Consider the following 18,825-nt stretch of genomic DNA (forward strand, 5'->3'; position numbering starts at 1 on the left):
CGCATAAGAAGAAGTTCCTGCAACGAGTAAAGTTTATTTGTTTTCTATCTTTTTGTAGAGTATCATAGTTAAAAGTTAATTAATAACTTTACATACAGAAAAATAAGTGAACCAGGTTATTAAGTTGTTACGTCCAGAGGATCTTTAATTCCACCTATCTGTTTCAAATATTAATAAGTGATGTAGGTTTTAGTACTCTTTAAAATTTATTTTTGATATTTGATTAAACTTCCAGGTAATTTTTATATTTTTTCGAAAAGGATGTTATTGATATTAATGAAGCTAAAAATTTAAAGGAATATGATAATTAAAAATCTCTTTTTAGCAAAATCTTATTCATTAATAACTGAAATACTTCCCTTCTCACTGTGTATACGTTTATTTTTCCCACCATGAGAACCGGAGAAGATACGTGTTTATAGTTCGGCCATTGGCCACTAGAGGTTCCTATTCCTAGTGCATCTTTTGGCCAACATTTTTGACATTGCATCAGCGACCTACTCACTCTGTATTCACTACTATTCCTATTTCCTGCTCCCTATTGATCTCTGTTTATGGATACTTCAAATACTTCAGATACGTCAAAATAATTGCTGTCACAGTCTCACAAATTTTAGCTAAGAACCAAGTAATCTTGTTGTATAGTCAACTTCGAAAGTATGGATAAATTTGAGAAACCGCAGATAATTTGTCATATTGAGAAATCGGTAAATTATTCCTTATTCGACGTAAAATGGATTCCGTGCAGCGCAAAATTTGTGGTTATGGGCTCACGACCGCGTGGTAGCGGTATTATACAAATCTATGAAGTTTCTAGTGGCGAATTAAATCTTGTTAAAGATATCGAACGATCTCAACCGATAAAATGCGGGACCTTTAAAGCGTCTAGTCTAAAAGACAGATATTTAGCAACTGGTGATTTTCAGGTATTAACAAAAAATACAATGAATGATATTATACATAAGATTTAAAATTTATCAATTTGTTATTCCTACATAGATAAGATTTAAAGTCACCTTTATTAGGGTAAATTGAACATCTACAACCTAGAAGACCCTTCGATACCAATTTATACTACTGTTGCTCATGATGAGATTATAAACAGTATCGATGGTGTAGCTGGACAGAGCATTGGATGCGGCGCACCGGAATTAGTAACTGGCTCTAGGGATGGAAGCGTTAAAGTCTGGGATCCTAGGTTGAAAGGTCGACCAGTTGCTGTAATGGAACCTAAAGAGGGTGAAGATCGTAGAGATTGCTGGACAGTTGCATTTGGAAATTCATACAATTGTGAGGAAAGAGTTGTAGCTGCTGGTTATGATAATGGAGATGTAAAAATGTTTGATTTAAAAGCAATGGCTGTTTTGTGGGAAAGTAATCTTAAAAATGGAGTTTGTAGCATTGAATTTGATAGAAAGGATATTCCAATGAATAAATTAGTAGCAACCACTTTGGAGTCAAAGTTTTATTTGTTTGATTTAAAAACTCAGCATCCTAAAAAAGGATTTACTTATCTAACAGAGAAGGTAAGATTAAAATATAAAAATCACATCTTCATTTAATTTGATTTATAATGTTTTAGGCACATAATGCAACAGTATGGTTAGTCAGACACTTGCCCCAAAATCGTGAAATATTTGTTACTTGTGGTGGAGGAGGAAGCCTTTGTTTATGGAAATAGTAATTATACATTTTATATCTATTTTTATTTTTAGCTTTTTATAGTTTTATTTACTATTGAATTATTTTTTAGTAATTATCCAGAGAAACGAAAAATAGTAGACGCAGATGGCATTGGCCGCGGAATCGTCGGTAATCTAACTCTTTTACAAAACACTATTGTTTCATCACAACCTGTTAGTTCCCTAGACTGGAGTCCAGACAAACAGGGTTTGGCTGTTTGCACTGCGTTTGATCAATGTTTGAGGGTAATTATCACCACGAAACTTAATACTTTCTAAGAAAAAGTATAAATTCGTGTTCTAATTAATTATAAAAAAAAATAAGATATTTATATTATGTTATTTAATATTATTCAGTGTGAAACGTTCACTATTGCAATAGAAACAAGATAGAACTGTAAATAAACATCAATTATCTTAGTTTATATAATTTGACGAAATAAAATGAATAAAATAATAATTAATATTTTACAAAATTTTTCATTAAATTCAAATTAAATTGTCTGGAATCCTTGGTTGTCTAAGAGTCTAAATTACCGACTGCGAAGGAAATTTTCATCACGATGGCGACACTTGTCGTTCGTTAAATATTGATTTTTGTCTCCGTATACATGTGCACGCGTTGCGCAACTTCGCGGTACGGACGACCAGATGAAAGCGAATTATATGTCATCGGGCCAATCTATTTAGAATCAAACCCTTATTAAGTGGCAGCCATCTTATAGTGCGATATGTTATGCAACATCAGACCGCCATGTTGAGGCGCGAGACATACCCACGCCAAGTGGCACTTATGCTACATTGTTCGAGCCAGTCTCGGCCAGCTCACATTCAGCCATACAAGGTCAGGAATACCGCGAGTTTAATTACATAAATTAGTTCTTGGCTATTCCCCCTTCTGCAACGTGTCTCTGTGATACATTCTTTTCGTTTCTTGCTCTCGTGTTCACTGAAGCTGCGCGCGTTCCGATTGGATCACGCATTTAGTCTTGGCTCCGTTGTTCTCCAAAATGGCGTCGTCCTGTACGCGCAGCATCACAGAAAACAAGAGATAGATTTTTCTCCTACAAATCTCTTTTATTTTTTTAAGATTTGACGAATTTATCGAAAATTTTATGTTATTAACTAAATATTGTCTTTTAACGGTTATTTTTATAAAAGACAGGAGTGAGCAAAAATGTTTTACTTCATTGAATCAGTTGCTCGCAATTAAAGGAATGCGGAATTACGGGTCTTTATAGTCTTATTACAAGAACTGCCTGTAATTAATTCAACTGGTAACAAGGAGCAAAGCAGTTTATTTGAATATGTACCAACTTAACTGGTCAATTGCAGCGTTGTAAAGCCAGTACAAATTCGCCTGAAAATTGTCATGCTTTGTTTGTTTCCGAAGAATTTAATCAACAATTAGTAATCATTTTATTTAACAACTGTATAATTCTGATAATTTTTATGGTACTTTTTAATAAGAATAATTGGATAGGTTGGGAGTTTATATTTAGAAGGTTATTTTTTACGTGGAAAAATACCTTTATTAATTAGCACGTATCTGAAAATCGCAATGGCAGTAACAATGCTTAGTAATGATTCATGAATTGGAAAATATGATTAGTGATCGATCAGCTAGAAAACAGAATACATATTTCCTGTTTTACGTCAATGTACTGTTTCCTCGATTATTGCAATATACAAGAAATTTCTTTCTGCAATAATATCGACCATTAATAATTTCTAACAATTGAATCATCTTTGTTCTAGATTGATTAATAATAACGTTCTCCTTGAAAAGAATGCATTTAATATACACACATTTCCTAAATCAATAATTGCGGCGCATGTAATGAAGTTAGAACGCCAATTTTTTCATTAGTAGATACATATGCTGGTCGATCTCAAAACCGTGTAGGTTGTTTGCGTCACCCTGTAACCTCATCAGCAATCCTCCAAAGGATACGTAGGCAGATCTGCAACAGACAGAAACAGACAATGTAAGTCACCGTGAATCAGCACACTAAAAGCCTGCATATATTTGTTTAGAAACCGAATGCTGGCTTTTCGTTTGACTTTACCCTCCTGATCACCGGAAAAACAATTTTATATTGCTATATTATATCGAGGGATTTATTTAACTGAATTTGAAATGTTTAAATTCAATTTTTCATTAAAAAATGAGATGAACTTTCAACCATGATAGCCTTCGAGAAATAAACATTTATGTAATTTTACATTTAGGAAATTCTTAAGTCTACACAAATTAAGTATCACAATTTTTTCAACTTAATTGTACTAGTTACATTAATTATATTTAGCTTAGTTTTCCTTAGTCTAACTCGATTTTGAAATTTCTCGATTTGAGATGAATTAAAGTTAACATTAAATAAGAAATATTTTTTACGTACATATGTATCTACATAGAATAAACCTGAAAATTATTATGTTGGTCAGTAAAACAGTTTTTCATCCACGCACACAAAATGTTTCAATCGAAATACACTAATGTGATAATTAGAAAATATTGATTTAAATCCTCGTCCTCATTATCTGATGATGATTATTGAAGTTGTACTTTCAATCACGGTTGCGGATCTGCAATTGTCATAATTGCAGTGCCGATAGCGGTCGTATATACAATATAGCCACACAACCAGCTAACAACACTGCCAACATGCCAATCGCAAAAATCTTCTGCCAAGGATTTTCTTCTGACGTCAAACGTGACTCTCTTGTTCAAGCAGTTCCGCTGGTGGATTCCATATTAGAAACGCAGCTTCTTCCTGATGCTAGGGATTTTTTAAGTGTACTATCGTGTACGTGTTTTTATAACGATTATGACGATTACGAGGTACATAATAATAAACGATTAGTTTAAAATACATCAATGTATTATTGTATACAGTAGGTGAATATTATTTTATGATTCAAAATCATAAAGATAATCCTAACCTTACTATGATATTAGTCATTTTCTTAAGTTTTTCGATTTGCCAATTTTCAAAGATATTTTCATCATTGTCGATTATTCGGAACTCATTTTATTGAAATAAAATCTTGTGTTCTATGAAGCGGGATCATGTATTTACTAAATGTAGTTTCCAAGAACGTCAATGTGTAGATTCAAATACAATACTGTGTAAAGTAGCTTTTACGTTTTTTTACAGTTTAATGTAAATTATTCGAAATTTTGTTTCCCAAAGTTTACCAATATTGTAGGAAGTAGCAGCAGGAAATTATACAGCATGTGATGGAACTTTGACCGCAGTTTATCGACAGAATTATAAATGAAAAAGAATTCAAAAATGAACTGTTATTAATCAATTTTCAATATAAAGAGGTCAACATTTTGTTCACTATCCTCTCTCTTTCTTTTTCACAAAATTAACCTCCGACGATACATTAAAAGATATAAAATGTTTCTAGCAAGCGAAAAAAGAATTATCTACGTTACTTCTCAGAGTTCAAAGAAATAATACACATCCGCTAACGATCCAAGGATATTTAAATAAACTGAGCAATACACATGTTTAGGAAGTTACGCTGCTATCGATTGACCTTGCTCCCAAATTTCTCACCATCCATAGTAAGAGAGCTGATTATTTTTAACCGAAGTATTCTTGGTTTCTGCCACCTCCTTTCCGTCTATTGGCTAACCCTCTTCTCCTCATCCCTTGTTCAATTAATCTATCTCTATATTAAACTTCTCAGATATTGGATGACTTATCTTCAATGTGACATTGACAGTGGCATGTTGTGTAGAGCAAATATTAAAAAAATAAGATGTTTTAGTAGAGTAAACATTTGCCATTATTATTCTACAACCATATTATCTATATTACTTTTTAGAAGTAATAACTAATTAACTATGATCAACTTTGATTCATTATTCAAATTCTTTCTCATATTATAATTGCATGATTTCCAAGTCCCAAAATATGAACTAATATTATAATAAAATTTAGAATTAAAATTGTGAATATTATTAAGGAATACTAATTACATTTTTTAAGTAAATCTGTTTTACTTTTTAAATACGTACGTTTAAAACTAAACTTAAATATTGTCTATATGAAAAAATGCAATTTGCATGAAATATATAGAAAATAATTACGTATGGTACCTCGTATATCGAATACGTCTGGAAGGGAAGGAAAAAGAGCATTTCTACCGGGTCAAGAATAACTTGCTAAAATGATATTGAGGTTCCGGGAAGCAACGACTTTGAGAGGTGGCGGTATGAAATGAAATGATGAGAAGGATGCGGCACAGTATATGATTTTTATTGTCATTACAATTACAATGAGCAGCGACAAGAAATGATGACAGTTTGAGATAATAGCGGTCGACAATATCACTGCTACATTTATAATGGTTTACTTATGTTACCCTAATATATCAGCGACAACAGTGTTTTAAATTTCTCAAAAATCTTTCTTTTGTATTATCCTTGGATATAGATATTCATATATTTATATATGAAAATATTATTGAAAATTCAATCGCATAAAAATAGATAGATAAATTTCAATATATAATTATGAATTTTTCATGGAAATCAACGTTCTTGAGAGTTTCGCGAAAGCCCACTAGCGCCATCACCTATAATGGACCCTAAGTGGAAGATCCATGTCATTTATAGATAGGAATTTGTTTGAAACACTCTTGTCGCTAATCAGATCTATATAAGAATCATATAAGTTATATAATTAATAGACTGTAAATATTTATGAAAAGTCATACTTTTATGAATATAATAAAAAATGGAATCTGCGTATGCAATTTTCTTATTTACTAAATATCGTAACATATTATATTTTACGCATTCTCTGTATAATTGTGCATCTTCAAATTTCCCCGACATGCATAAAAATCCGCAGTCCAATAATTGACTTCACGATAAATGAACTTGAACAAAGAAAGTCATCAAAGTGGTGCACGCATCTTATGCAATGTGACAGCAACTGAAATGTGTCAGAAGTTGTAAAAGGTCCAGAAAGTGGTGAAACGAATAAGTCACGGGTATAAATATCACCTATGCGCAAACGATGTCCGACGGCCGAGAGCGATGAGGAAAAAATGAGAGCGAAAGAAGAAAAAAAAAAAACAAGTCGACCGCGAACCGATACTCTCGTTTACACGCTCCACCGATTCTTTTATTCAACTCTTCCAAGAACACGTAATCATTTACGATATATACAAGAAAGATACAAAAATGCAAAAAATAAAAAATCGAAGGAGTGGCTACTTATCATAGAAAATTTTTATGTATATATTATGTGCTATATAAAACATTTCGAAAGTCCATGATCACTAAAATGAAAGGACACCATGATTATATCGGTAAAATTTGGAACCAATCTAAAAAAGTATATATAAGTAACAAGACGTTTATTGCAAGGTATTTAGTAAAAAATTAGCATACAGTCCAATATATAAGTTAAATGGTGTAATACTAACTAATCAAAAATGTTTCTACCGAATATTAAGGCTTATTAACAATACAATGGATAATTGTTTAAATACTTTTGCGATCTCTGCGGAATATTGTATATAGTTGGAGTAAATACCTTATAGCTTCTACATAGATTCTCAGTTTTGCTTCAAACTTTATCAATGTAATCATTATAATACTAATGAAATTTCAAAATGTTCGATATAAAATATATACAATACATTCGTAAAAGATTTCTAGAAGCATTCGAATGTTTTCGTGAGCCACTGTATGTTGTAGAAAATATCACGCGCGTTGACTTCATGCTAGAGTCGGAGAAATTCTTTTGCTGAGCAAACGTGTCGGAGATTTATTGCGACACAAGCGCCACGGTGGGCCAAACAGGTTTCCCATATCTCGTGCGTACGTCTGTATCGCGCGTGGTTCACGGTATTGTGTCGCACGGACGTAACTATCGTGAAATCTGTACCAGCTATGAACTCCACAATACCTATTGTGCCATTGACGCAGAAAAATGACTCGCGTTCGAGAATTTCGCATTATTGACGGCGTGTCTTCGATGCTTTCCACTAGTTTTATTCTTGGCTATCGTGAGTTATATGTCGCTAGATTTAAGTACCAGTCGTTACGAGGTTTTAAGGCTTACATTGATATGAAAACTACACGGGAATGATATGACGTGTCCATTTTAAAGAGTTTTCTAACTTTTAGGTCGCTTGGTAGTTGAAAAAAATTATTTTTATAAAGGGTGGAACCTGACGAATTCAAAAATAGGTGAAAATAGATGATAAATCCACAATATTTTTTTTTAGATTTGATAGTATTATAAAGTATGTACAATAATAATTGCCGGTGGTATTAGGATATTAATGCGAGTCACTATAAGCGGTGTACTAATTAATTTTGCTTTTTCTTATTGTGGTAGAGCTTGTTATGCTTATTTATGTTTCTATGTATGTATAATATACACTCATAGGTATCCACTTTGATGGATTTGCAAATAAGTGAATTTTACCGAAATATACGAATTTAATGAGTAATTAGAAGCAGTTGTATATAGTTACTATATATTTCGTATAGACAGGATTTTGAGAGACATATAACATGAGGTACATAATTTTAAACCAGAATATAAACCACATGTAACGTGCATACAAGTATTCTCTGGCCTGGTCTTTAAGAGGAAAACTGTACTGGTTTACCTGGCTTAATTTAAAATTAGCATGCAGTCGCTTTTATTCACTTAACCTCGCTTGTGCAGTATTTGCTATGTTGCAGTTAATACATGTATACTTATATAGATCGTGTAATGTGATTTTCCAACATTATCAAAGATAAAATACGTTTGTGTGTATATGTGTATACGCATATGTTCAAGGTGTGAATATGTTTCGTTATGGATGCTTTACACTCTCGTTTTAGATTATAAATTTCGCAATCTCATTCTACATCCCAAATTTAACTTGCTGCTGTATACACGCATACACACACATACACAGATTCGGCGTGCACACTCTGGCACGATATGCGTCGTTAAACAGGAAATTTCGATCCTGGACTACTATCCGATTTATTTCTAATTTTATCACCATTTCGTATTTTCTCCTTATCCTCAATTAAAATCTATTCTTACATTAAAAATACAGCTTAAATAAAATAGCAAGATATTTTTTATCACATTACTATGCTTCTCAGGTAGAAAATCATAACGTTATATATAGCTAATTGGGATTAAAGTTTAACTGCTATTATTACTATATAACTACTGAAATATTTTAGTAATTGCAAATACAAAGACTTTGATGACAGTCATTTTTGCTGGTTTGGTAGTTCTAGCGTCAAATCCAGTAGTAGTCCAGGTACTCAATACATATTTATTCAGCTTAAAAAGAAATTCTATTGTACGAATAACAATATACCAAATCACCTTATAAACTGATTCCTCCTTTATCAATAATAACATATATTTCGTACTGAGTCTGAAAGAATCTTATCATTCGACCCAAGCAGATCAACAACACTTCATCAGTCAACAAGAAGGCATCATATCAAACTGATATACTGACCCTGACGACCGTGTTCGAGATAAAAGTTAATATTTACAAGTGATTCATTACAATGTACAAATAAATGTATTTCTCTGAATCTAATCGAAAGTAGCATTTGATCATAGTCCTTTGATCTGTCAAGTGCTCTTTCTAAATTTATATTTAATTATGCCTAGACTGCGAATTTTTATGAATGTAATTAATGAAATGGAAATATTATAATAAGTGTTTTACTTTGAATATTATACGTATTTTATTTGACACATTATGTACATTTCTTCCCAGCTTCCCCATAAATGTATACAAATCTGCAGTCTAATTATGATATATCAAATTTATTAAATAACTTCTATAAATAAAATTGACGAGCTTCGATGTATTAGGCGAAACGTCATGTGATACCGGAATAAGAACACGATACACTTTGCGAGTAACGCAATCCCGTATTCCTTCGCGTATCCAATTGTTCCCTGATCCGTCTTCGCGAGCGTGACGTAACGTGACATTGTATCTCCGTAATGTTTTCAATGACACTGCGCGGCGACGCGTCGACTTTTCAGCTGGGATGATACAGAAACGAGAATAGAGACGCGAAATTACAAACACACGCGATCTTCACCCTCGTTGTTCATCGCGAAACACAATCGAGTCGCCCCTCTACAAACCGTTTACCTAACCACGTTCAACGCCACGCATTCGAACTTGCAAGTTTTTCATATTTAGGAGTATTCTTTATACAATTTCTTTTTCATATGCATAACAAACATTAAATTCGAAGACAATTGGCTAATTAAAGTTAAAGTTACAAAAGAATGTTGAAAAATACACTATAATTATGACATAACCTGTTTAACCCTTCGAGTTAACTTCGACAACTTAATACTAAGATAGGAAAATTACTTTTAGTGAAAAACAAAATATAATATCGTGATATTTCTTAACCTTATTGCGATTCTTATATTTCAATCTTCTTTCTTCCTTAAGAAGCTTTTTTTTAGCATGAAATTGAAGCAACAGGTCATGCATATCAATAATGATTTGTTTAAAACTTGAGATATATTTTAACATTAAGAAACTACAATTGAATCGGGTATGACCGAAAGAATGCAGCAGGGTTAATGAAATAATGTAAATTTTTACTCGAAGGATTAAACATGGAATATTCATTTGTAGATACTTTCTTAAGCGAAAAACTAATCCGGTGAAAAGGAGCGTTGGTCATTCCAGGTTATGTATATAATCGAAAAGTTTGTCTTTTTTTTTTTGGAATTTATCGCACCGCCGAAAAGCAGCAGCTCGGTGACCGTTACTCTGGTGGCGGCGACAGGAGAGATGTCGTACCAGATAGTGCATTTACAGTATTCAGGGCCCGTGTAAACGCGCATCTGGCACGAGCCCCAACTGCCCTGTAATCTCATATTGGCTCGCTTCCGTTTAGCTCTCTCGTTCGTGCTCTCTCGTTTGCCCACGACTCTTTATGTTTACTCCCTTCCTATCTTTTGCTCTCATGTTGTTCGTCTCCTTCGTTATTCTTTTCTACTTATACACCCGCGGTTTCCCTTAATTAACCCCTTTAATGCGCGTTGGCATATATTTTCTTTTAAACGAGGGACTTCTTGAAAACTGTCATGGCGTCGCTCGTGTCTGTTGTTCGATTAACGCGCGTATTGAATCTTCCTATTTTCGTCAATTTATAAATACCGATTTAAATAGACACGAAGTAATTTAGTAATTGATATGGATTTAAATAATGTTCCTCTTTTAAAACGTTCATCTCTATTAATCTGTGCGATTATACGAAGATACGAATTTTCTCAGTTTTAAGCTTCGATTTTTAATCACGCGCACAATACGATGCGCGCGCAGACGATTCGATTATGTTGAGAACGTCAGATCACAAGGCGTCGCGTCACGCTTCCTCCTCGTTAATTTAACTCTCGACGGAAGTGTTTTCTGCTTCGCGGAAAGTGTGATTGAGCCTGACAGTGGAAAGAGAGAAACGCGTCAAGCCCGCGGGCAAATTGCTTTCCGACCGGCACCTGGACTACCTCTCTCGTAGGTTTTATTCCCGTCACGTTAAAGGACAATAGGAGAGGATGAAACAAAAGAACGGTCGTTTTCGCGTTACTAGTTTCAATGCTTCTAACACAACGCCAGCCTGGATTAATTAATTCTCATCGTGCAAACTAGCCCTTCGTTTTCATTTTTTTTCTCTCCTTCCTCTTTTTTATGACGGGGGAAACACTTTCCGACATCGTAGAAAATCTTTTATGTTTGCGCGTTATTCGATTTTTTTTCGGTGTATATTTTTTTAGATAAAAGTTTTAATCAAAAATATTTGTAGTTATATATCACGGAACAATTGCTTTAGTTGATTCAATTAATTTCTAAATGATATCGATAGTCGAATATAAAAGTGTTCCACGATGAATCGTCTATGTAAGGGATGTCAGCTGATACCACTTTCCTCCGTTAAAAAGTCAAATGAGGAGAAGAGACGTCTCTAATAATAGCCTGTCCCCGGTGCCGCGACGCTCTGGCGGCGTCGGGGCGCACTCGTTATTTGCAGTTAATATAACACCTTTACGCATGTAATTAAAATCGATGTTTCTCTTTTATGAACAACTTTCGACACGTTCTTAGCAATTCACACTAGCACGTGAAGGATAAACATTGAATGGATCACATTCGAATATTGCAATTTTTTAAACGAGCAACGAGTGACGACGAAACTGATCTGTTGAGATTGTTTGTTCTATACGTACAGGTTACGTCACGTGACGTCATGCGAACGCGTAATATTAACCTCACGTGGGACAAACTATTTATTAGAATACGCGGCCTTTTTTTATTCTTTTTAAATTACCTGGAGATTCGTATTGAGTTTATTATTCTTATTTTATGTGTACTAAATTCTTAATTTTTTTATCACAGCAAAGGAATTAATTTTCTTACTTTAATATTTGTTATTCACTAATTTTCAAGGCTATTTAATGAATTATACATTTAAAAATTACAGGTAATTTTACAGGTAATTTTAAAAGTTTACGTCACACACGATATTATCGATGTAACACACGATTAAAATGCTGACTTAAAGAAATACACGAAGTCAGTCGATTATACAAGCTTCTTAAAAGTTCTTGAACGACACCGATGCTACTACCGAGAGGACAGTTACGTGATGATGCGTTTAAAAGTGTAATAATGGCATAAGACGCGGACACATTATTACACAATCATGTTCGCGGCTTAGACCTTCGATAATATTGGCCGAACGTTAGTAGAACCTTGCGTGCCATTTTGATCACGAATACTCTTCCGCCAATTGTAACATACATAAATAGATAATCCTTGGTATTAGAAGAAAATTAGAAAAAAACGACAGTAGCTACGTAAAATTATCTACCTAATACTACCTTATATATCACTAACTCAACTATATGATTATATAAGGAAATTGTCGATAGAATCTTATTAAATACATTTTTAAACAATGTATCGCGTGTTGATATAAAAAATTGACAAAAAGTGATAAAAAATATTTCGCGATAAAGTAAAAGATCATCACTAACTCGCAAAGTCCGCGATCTTTTACCGACAGAGCAATGCAATTGTGATCCACAGCGTGCAGTCTAATTAACCTGTTGTACGTTACACAACGCGACGAACTATGCGTGAATTCGATAAAAGATTCGCAAAAAAAGCACTGAAAGGTTCGACGTTGATCGAACGCGCTACCACGCCAACATTATCGACAAGACAATTGTAATTTACATGCGTTACGCAATCATGTCCGAGAGCGCGGCTCGAAATATTCACTGTACGCTTCGAGACTACATTTCGATTAATAAACCGTCGAGTCGATTATTGTAGTTGACGATCTATCCCAGATTATATAATCGAAAGATGGACCGTGGAACGGTTAAAGATAAACCTGAGGCGCGCGAACCCGACTCGAAAAACAAACGCAGCTTCTTGTGACACAGCACCGCGTCCGACCGAGGCACTGCTGCCAGTGGCAACTGCAACTCATGCTCCGTGCTCCACGGAATACAGTCGAGAGATCTTAAACGTTCGTTACACAATTACGACCTTGAAGACACACAGTAGCGTGTTCAGGAATTTATCCGACGAAATCGATTCGGAATTCGAGATTCTCCGCGTTGCCGACCAGGCTTTGTGTATTTATACGAAGGCGCGTATGTATGTATTTACGTGGCTATATTTCGAACGGTACTGTACTCGTGCACCGAGCCCGACACACATACGACAGCGACACCTCGGCGACGACTGGGAACGATATTTACGCTCGAAACATCGAATCGACTGAAAGAAGAGATCTTACGATCGTTTTCACAATATTGAGTAATCCTCGCAGATATGTACGTTCTTATGATTGATCGTGATAAACCACCGGAAAGAACCACTCCGATGTACTTATAGATTATCTAACAAAACAAATTACTACAGAAAGATTTCAACACCGAATAAAGACGATGCAAAATGTAGGTGCATATGTACAAACCGATCGAAATATGCTTCTCTAAAACGATATAACCTCTCAACATGTCTCTTTGAAACGACCGATCCAATTAACGCAGATCCAATTTATTGCAGTCAAAGCGGGTACACGTGTATATGCGTGACGATCAACCGTTGCAACCTAACCCGAGGGGGGCAAAGCGAGATGGTTGGCGGGGACCAGGCACACGAAAATTGATTTCGATCGATCAAGGTATACGACCCAGGCGTACAATAGGAAAACCAAACGATCGTGCGCGCGATTCTCCACGAAAAACACGACACGACGTTAAACGCACACGCACACGCGCACGCAAGCACATACACACACATACACACAGAGGAAGAGAGAATATATACGACACGCGCGACGACTAGTTGACGACTAGAGTAGTAGTCATGGTGCTGTAGCGAGCAGCCACAGTGAACTACGATATGTGACGGTAAGCCGTTGAGCAGCAGCAGCAGCAGCAGCAAGCAGAAACGGCGCTACATTCTCGTCTCTATCTCGACTCTGTTATACAATCCACACGCATATATCGGTTCTTTCTGCTTAGACCAGTGTTTCCGCAACCGATCTGTGAGGAGAACGATGTTTTTAGGCTCTGATGAAAGAACGTTAGAAACTACTGTATCGTTCCTTTGGTCTGCAGTTGATAGGGAAAATGCAGAGAACAATAGTAGTTGCGACTGAGATTTCAAAGATTTCATGGATTTGTGTAACACGAGTTAGAAAGCACGTTAGAAGAAGGAACAAACCGAAGCTAACATACTTCGCTAACCAAATCGCTATTTATAGCGATGGTGCGGATGGGCTGCTGGTGGGAAACTAAAATTCTATTAATAGAGTCATTCTTGTTGTTATTTGTGAAAGGTAGATTTCATCTGTTAAGAATTTGATTTTTACAGATGATTTTATTAGAGTTTAATCTGGCTATTTTTGGTAGCAATTAAATTTGTTATTCTGCTGTGTTTTCTATTTTGTAACAAGGAGAAGAAGATGGGAAAACATAAAAAGACGACAGAGTTGTATTTCTATCGGAGTAGGTGAATATTTTAGTTTGTAGAAGAGATGTTTTAAGAAAGGCAATTTAGGGAGCACTATAGCAGAAACTAGTGACTCAATGCGCGCGCCGAATCAGTCTCCCTTAATGTGTGTTAGCGACGTACGAAGATAGAAGACAAATGGAAGAAAACATGTAAAAAGCAATTGCTGCTGCTCTATCGTGCGTGCTGCCGTCGATTGAGGTGAATAGTGCCAAGGGACAAAGATTAATGACTCTATAATTATTTACTTCTTTTAAAACTTAGGAAGACTCTCTAACACGAGAATTTGCTATAATTGAGTTAAAAACTATCAAAAAGGAAACTAAAAAAAGTTCATTCTAAGGTTAAGCTTAAGGAAACTCAGATGACAAATGGTCTTTAGAAGTCTTGAAGAATAATTAATTCCCTATAATTCCTAATCTATATTTCGCCTTGGAAAAAGGAAAAGATGTTAAAAACATTGATTCTACGAATCGTGCTTTGATCGAAACTCGATACGGATAAATCGGGAAAGTAAAAATGAAACAGGAAACGAACGAAGAAGATGGAGGGCGGCAAGTAAACGAGGCGGACGCTCGTGAGAAAAATCCAGGGACGATCAACGTAGTTTTCAAGCGAGGTAAAAGCCACAGAGAGCAGTGGTGGTTGTAATTGGACCACTTTGCCGTTAAACGAGCTTAACGATCGATTCTGCCTTCCACTCTAATGACATAATGCAGAGAGGCGACGGAATGGATCTCCTGACCAGTGACGTTGTTTTAATGATGCGAGCGTCACCGGTTGATCCCGCGACGAATCATCCACTGACCTGTTCTACCGACTCATCTCCGGATATATATATATAAGTCACATACTGCATTCCAACTGAGAAAAGCGGATGAAGTATTCTTATTTAATTAATTTAATTAACACAGATTTAATCAACACTTGCTACTATACAAACTGGTATTATACAATTACCAGATTTCTCATTAGGGAACAAATAATTATATACATACATTGCTGGTTATGAGTAGTAGAACACCTGGGCTCTTTTGCACAATTGGACTAGTATTACTAGACATATTATTAGAACAATATTATTAGAAATTGTTATAAATTATCAAGACTAATAAATTTTCTTGCATATAATAGCAATAGGTTTGATAATGTAAGTGTAACTTAGAATCTTTAGAACTTCTTTAATTTTCTAGTTACATATTTTATTATGAATCTGTTATTTCATTCACGCTATATATGTCTTATAATACGAACTACGATATGAGATAAAATTTAATGTAAACTTATATCGTGAGGAAATTTATAACTTTTCAATGAATGTAACCAACAGGTATAGGAGTCCTAATACTTATGGTCAGTAGTATACTTCAACCATTCACCTATGAGAAACCTCTCTTGCTCTCCATACAAATCAACCTCACTTTAAAAATACCATTACATCACATTAGATCACATAGAAGAACACATAAGGACGACCCGACTATATGCACCAATTAACGAGCCCTTAAAAGAGTTACGAGCAACCACTATGTGTTACTAGTAAAACTGAACAAAGCCAATCGATTTTTGCTATCAAAGGGACTCTCTCTCTCTCTCACACACACACACTCACTCATTCACTCACTCACTCACTCACTCACTCACTCACTCTATCTGTGTATGGAAGCACTGTGTATCGAACTGAAAGTGACTCGAATCGGTCGCGTTCGCGGGCGGGATCGGAAAAAAGTCCGCAGTCTGGGACATCGTGAGAAGAACTAGTCGCGACTAGGCCGACGGTATGACATTACGCTTGTAAAGGCGCCTTACGAGCAGTTGGCGGCAGACGTGTTACACAATGCTGGCCGAAAAAGCTGTGCCAAGCTGCGTGGCGCTGGGCCACGGCGTAAATGTGTGTCCACCTAACCTCGAAACCGGAGGAGAACAGAGAAAAGTGGCACACTCGATACACGACCATTCTACACACACGCGCGCACGCACACACAGACGTGTATATAACACGTGTACATGTGTACGCATCAAGATAGCATATGATTGCGTCGCGTGTTAGGGTTGCGAAAAAGCCCAGGGTTATTTGGACCATTCAGATCGTCTAGGGGCGTTATTTTTTTTATTCGACGACCTTAACGCGTTAAGATGAGACCAGGGCCCTCTTGCATAACTAAGCTAATATTATTAGTAGACTGCGGATTTTTATGACACTGGTACATGAAAGTATTTGAATAATTGTCACAGAAAACTTTTATGGCCTTATTATTTTCGTTATACAAAACTTTTTCAAATTTCACGAGCACTGTAACAAGACGCGAATAGCGTGATTATATCGGTTATATTTGAAACCTATCCGAAAATGTATAATATATTTCTATATATTCGTTACAAATTATAATGTATTTGTTGCAAGTTGTTTTTACGTGCAATCTGTAACGTATCAGTCTACCAATATTACTGTAGCGGTTGGTAAATTATTGTGCAAGAGGATCCTAACCAAACCAAAAATGGGGTCCGTAATGAGAAGATAGGTTAACTCTAATTCTCTCACTTGCTACCATAAATGCATCGATCATTGGAAACAACCTTTAGCAATATATAGATGGAATTAAAACGTGTTACGTATGGAATAACACGTCGAAATATTTATATTGTTATATGATCGAATATATAGGGTGGTAGGATAAAAATAAAGTATGATTGCTTAGCGAAATTCGCGCGGCAAGCACACATGAAGGTCATCGGTATTTTTTCAAGCATAACCGCGCGCTTAGGTGCTTTTTAGAGATAATTTTGTTGCGAAACTAGGCTATTACATAAGGTTTTGTAACGAAGTTTTCAATGATAATATAGATATTAAAGCGGTATTTAAATTGTAGATATGGTATGTTTAATTTAATAATGAATATTTTACAGATCATCCTGCATATAACAATCGAGGGAATTTTAGAATTCATATGTTATTTTAATCTTGAAAAAAGTAATTAAATTTAATATCGTTTCAAACTAAATGGTAAAAGACAATTAAATTAATATTATTTTAAATTTGAATTTTTTTTTTATAAACGTCCAGATCTTTTCAACTACTTTACCAACCCGTAAATCGATCGTCCGATATTTTTTAAATTTCGTGACTCTATACGCTCGACCACAGCTTGTCATTGAATATTTAATGCATAGTCGTTAAAGTTCTCGATACAGTTTATGTATGTACTTGGAATCGTAAGTTAATGGCTGAGTCGATATTAGATATTCGATTTTATTGGAAAAAAGCACGTAACCTCTATCGAGTAACATTGTTCCCAATACTCTATCTGTCAGAAGTAGATTTAGTCGAATAAAAAAATTCTATACCTATCTCGCGTAGAAGTTCATTTTCAATAGCAGAGATTATGTCGGAGCCTTTGTATTATCGATAACTAAATTCGATTTTGTATGTGAATTCGTTTGAAAACACTTGAACGTAATTATTCACAGATACGACCCGGAGGTAAACATGTCTGTTTTAATTATTTACCTACGTAAATCGAATCCGATTCATTATCACGTATGATTAAATTACAAAAGAATGAAATTTTATTGGTCTGTTTCGTTATTTTTCATACAGGTTGTTTCATTAATATCTAACTTAGAAGTGTACACTTGTATTACTGAAACGCTCTGTATATGGTCCTTTAGCTCTATTAATTTAATTCAAATCTATTTAACGATCAATCGGTTATTAACAGACTGAGAATAATTATATAAATTCATATTTTTATAACAAATATTCTACTTTAAATATTTCATTCCTATTATTATGTTGACACACGTTTTATACTTTTTTATATTATCATATTATAATATATATTATATATATTATTTTTGTACTTTCTTATAAATGCATGAAAATCCGCAGTTTAGCGTTCAGCAAAGCTAATTACGATTACTAAAAAAATTCTCAACAAAAATATTCAAAAAAGAACAGGGGAGAGCAGATATTTCTCATTATTCTTCGCTTTAAAGCAACCGATATATTTCTATGGTTTCCCTTGAGCACGAACGAGATTGTTTCTGGAAACGTGTTTCGAATCCATTTCACTATCCT

General features: G+C 34.8%; 2 protein-coding genes and 2 long non-coding RNA genes across 8 annotated transcripts in view; 3 read left to right on the forward strand and 1 right to left on the reverse strand.

Annotated features, from left to right (window-relative positions):
* The first annotated feature begins 506 nt into the window (after positions 1-506).
* Positions 507-3,055, forward strand: LOC122567605 (dynein axonemal assembly factor 10). Its single transcript, XM_043726346.1, has 4 exons — positions 507-926; positions 1,026-1,526; positions 1,583-1,680; positions 1,754-3,055. The coding sequence occupies exons 1-4, from the start codon at positions 660-662 to the stop codon at positions 1,959-1,961; spliced, it is 1,074 nt and encodes a 357-aa protein (XP_043582281.1). The 5' UTR covers positions 507-659; the 3' UTR covers positions 1,962-3,055.
* A 136-nt stretch (positions 3,056-3,191) lies between these two features.
* LOC122567610 (DNA-directed RNA polymerases I, II, and III subunit RPABC3) overlaps positions 3,192-18,825 on the reverse strand; it is a 71,220-nt gene continuing 55,586 nt past the window's right edge. For all 5 annotated transcript variants that reach the window (XM_043726359.1, XM_043726358.1, XM_043726361.1 and 2 more), the window contains one exon: positions 3,192-3,646. In XM_043726359.1, coding sequence (XP_043582294.1) covers positions 3,529-3,646 — 118 coding nt within the window. In that variant the 3' untranslated portion in view covers positions 3,192-3,528. The remainder of the gene's footprint in view (positions 3,647-18,825) is intronic.
* On the forward strand, positions 4,882-8,453 carry LOC122567623. The gene is made up of 2 exons (XR_006316846.1): positions 4,882-5,259; positions 5,777-8,453. It is a non-coding gene; the product is annotated as an uncharacterized LOC122567623 (long non-coding RNA).
* On the forward strand, positions 10,518-16,223 carry LOC122567621. Its single transcript, XR_006316844.1, has 2 exons — positions 10,518-13,684; positions 13,797-16,223. It is a non-coding gene; the product is annotated as an uncharacterized LOC122567621 (long non-coding RNA).

The sequence above is a fragment of the Bombus pyrosoma genome, linkage group LG5, assembly GCF_014825855.1.
Source record: "Bombus pyrosoma isolate SC7728 linkage group LG5, ASM1482585v1, whole genome shotgun sequence".
NCBI classification, from domain to species: domain Eukaryota; kingdom Metazoa; phylum Arthropoda; class Insecta; order Hymenoptera; family Apidae; genus Bombus; species Bombus pyrosoma.

Excerpts from the sequence above, each read along its gene's own strand:
- LOC122567605 (XM_043726346.1), top strand. The coding sequence starts at position 660 with ATGGATAAATTTGAGAAACCGCAGATAATTTGTCATATTGAGAAATCG. Across the intron at positions 927-1,025 it reads TAGCAACTGGTGATTTTCAG|GGTAAATTGAACATCTACAA; the intron begins GTATTAACAAAA and ends CACCTTTATTAG. Across the intron at positions 1,681-1,753 it reads AGCCTTTGTTTATGGAAATA|TAATTATCCAGAGAAACGAA; the intron begins GTAATTATACAT and ends ATTATTTTTTAG.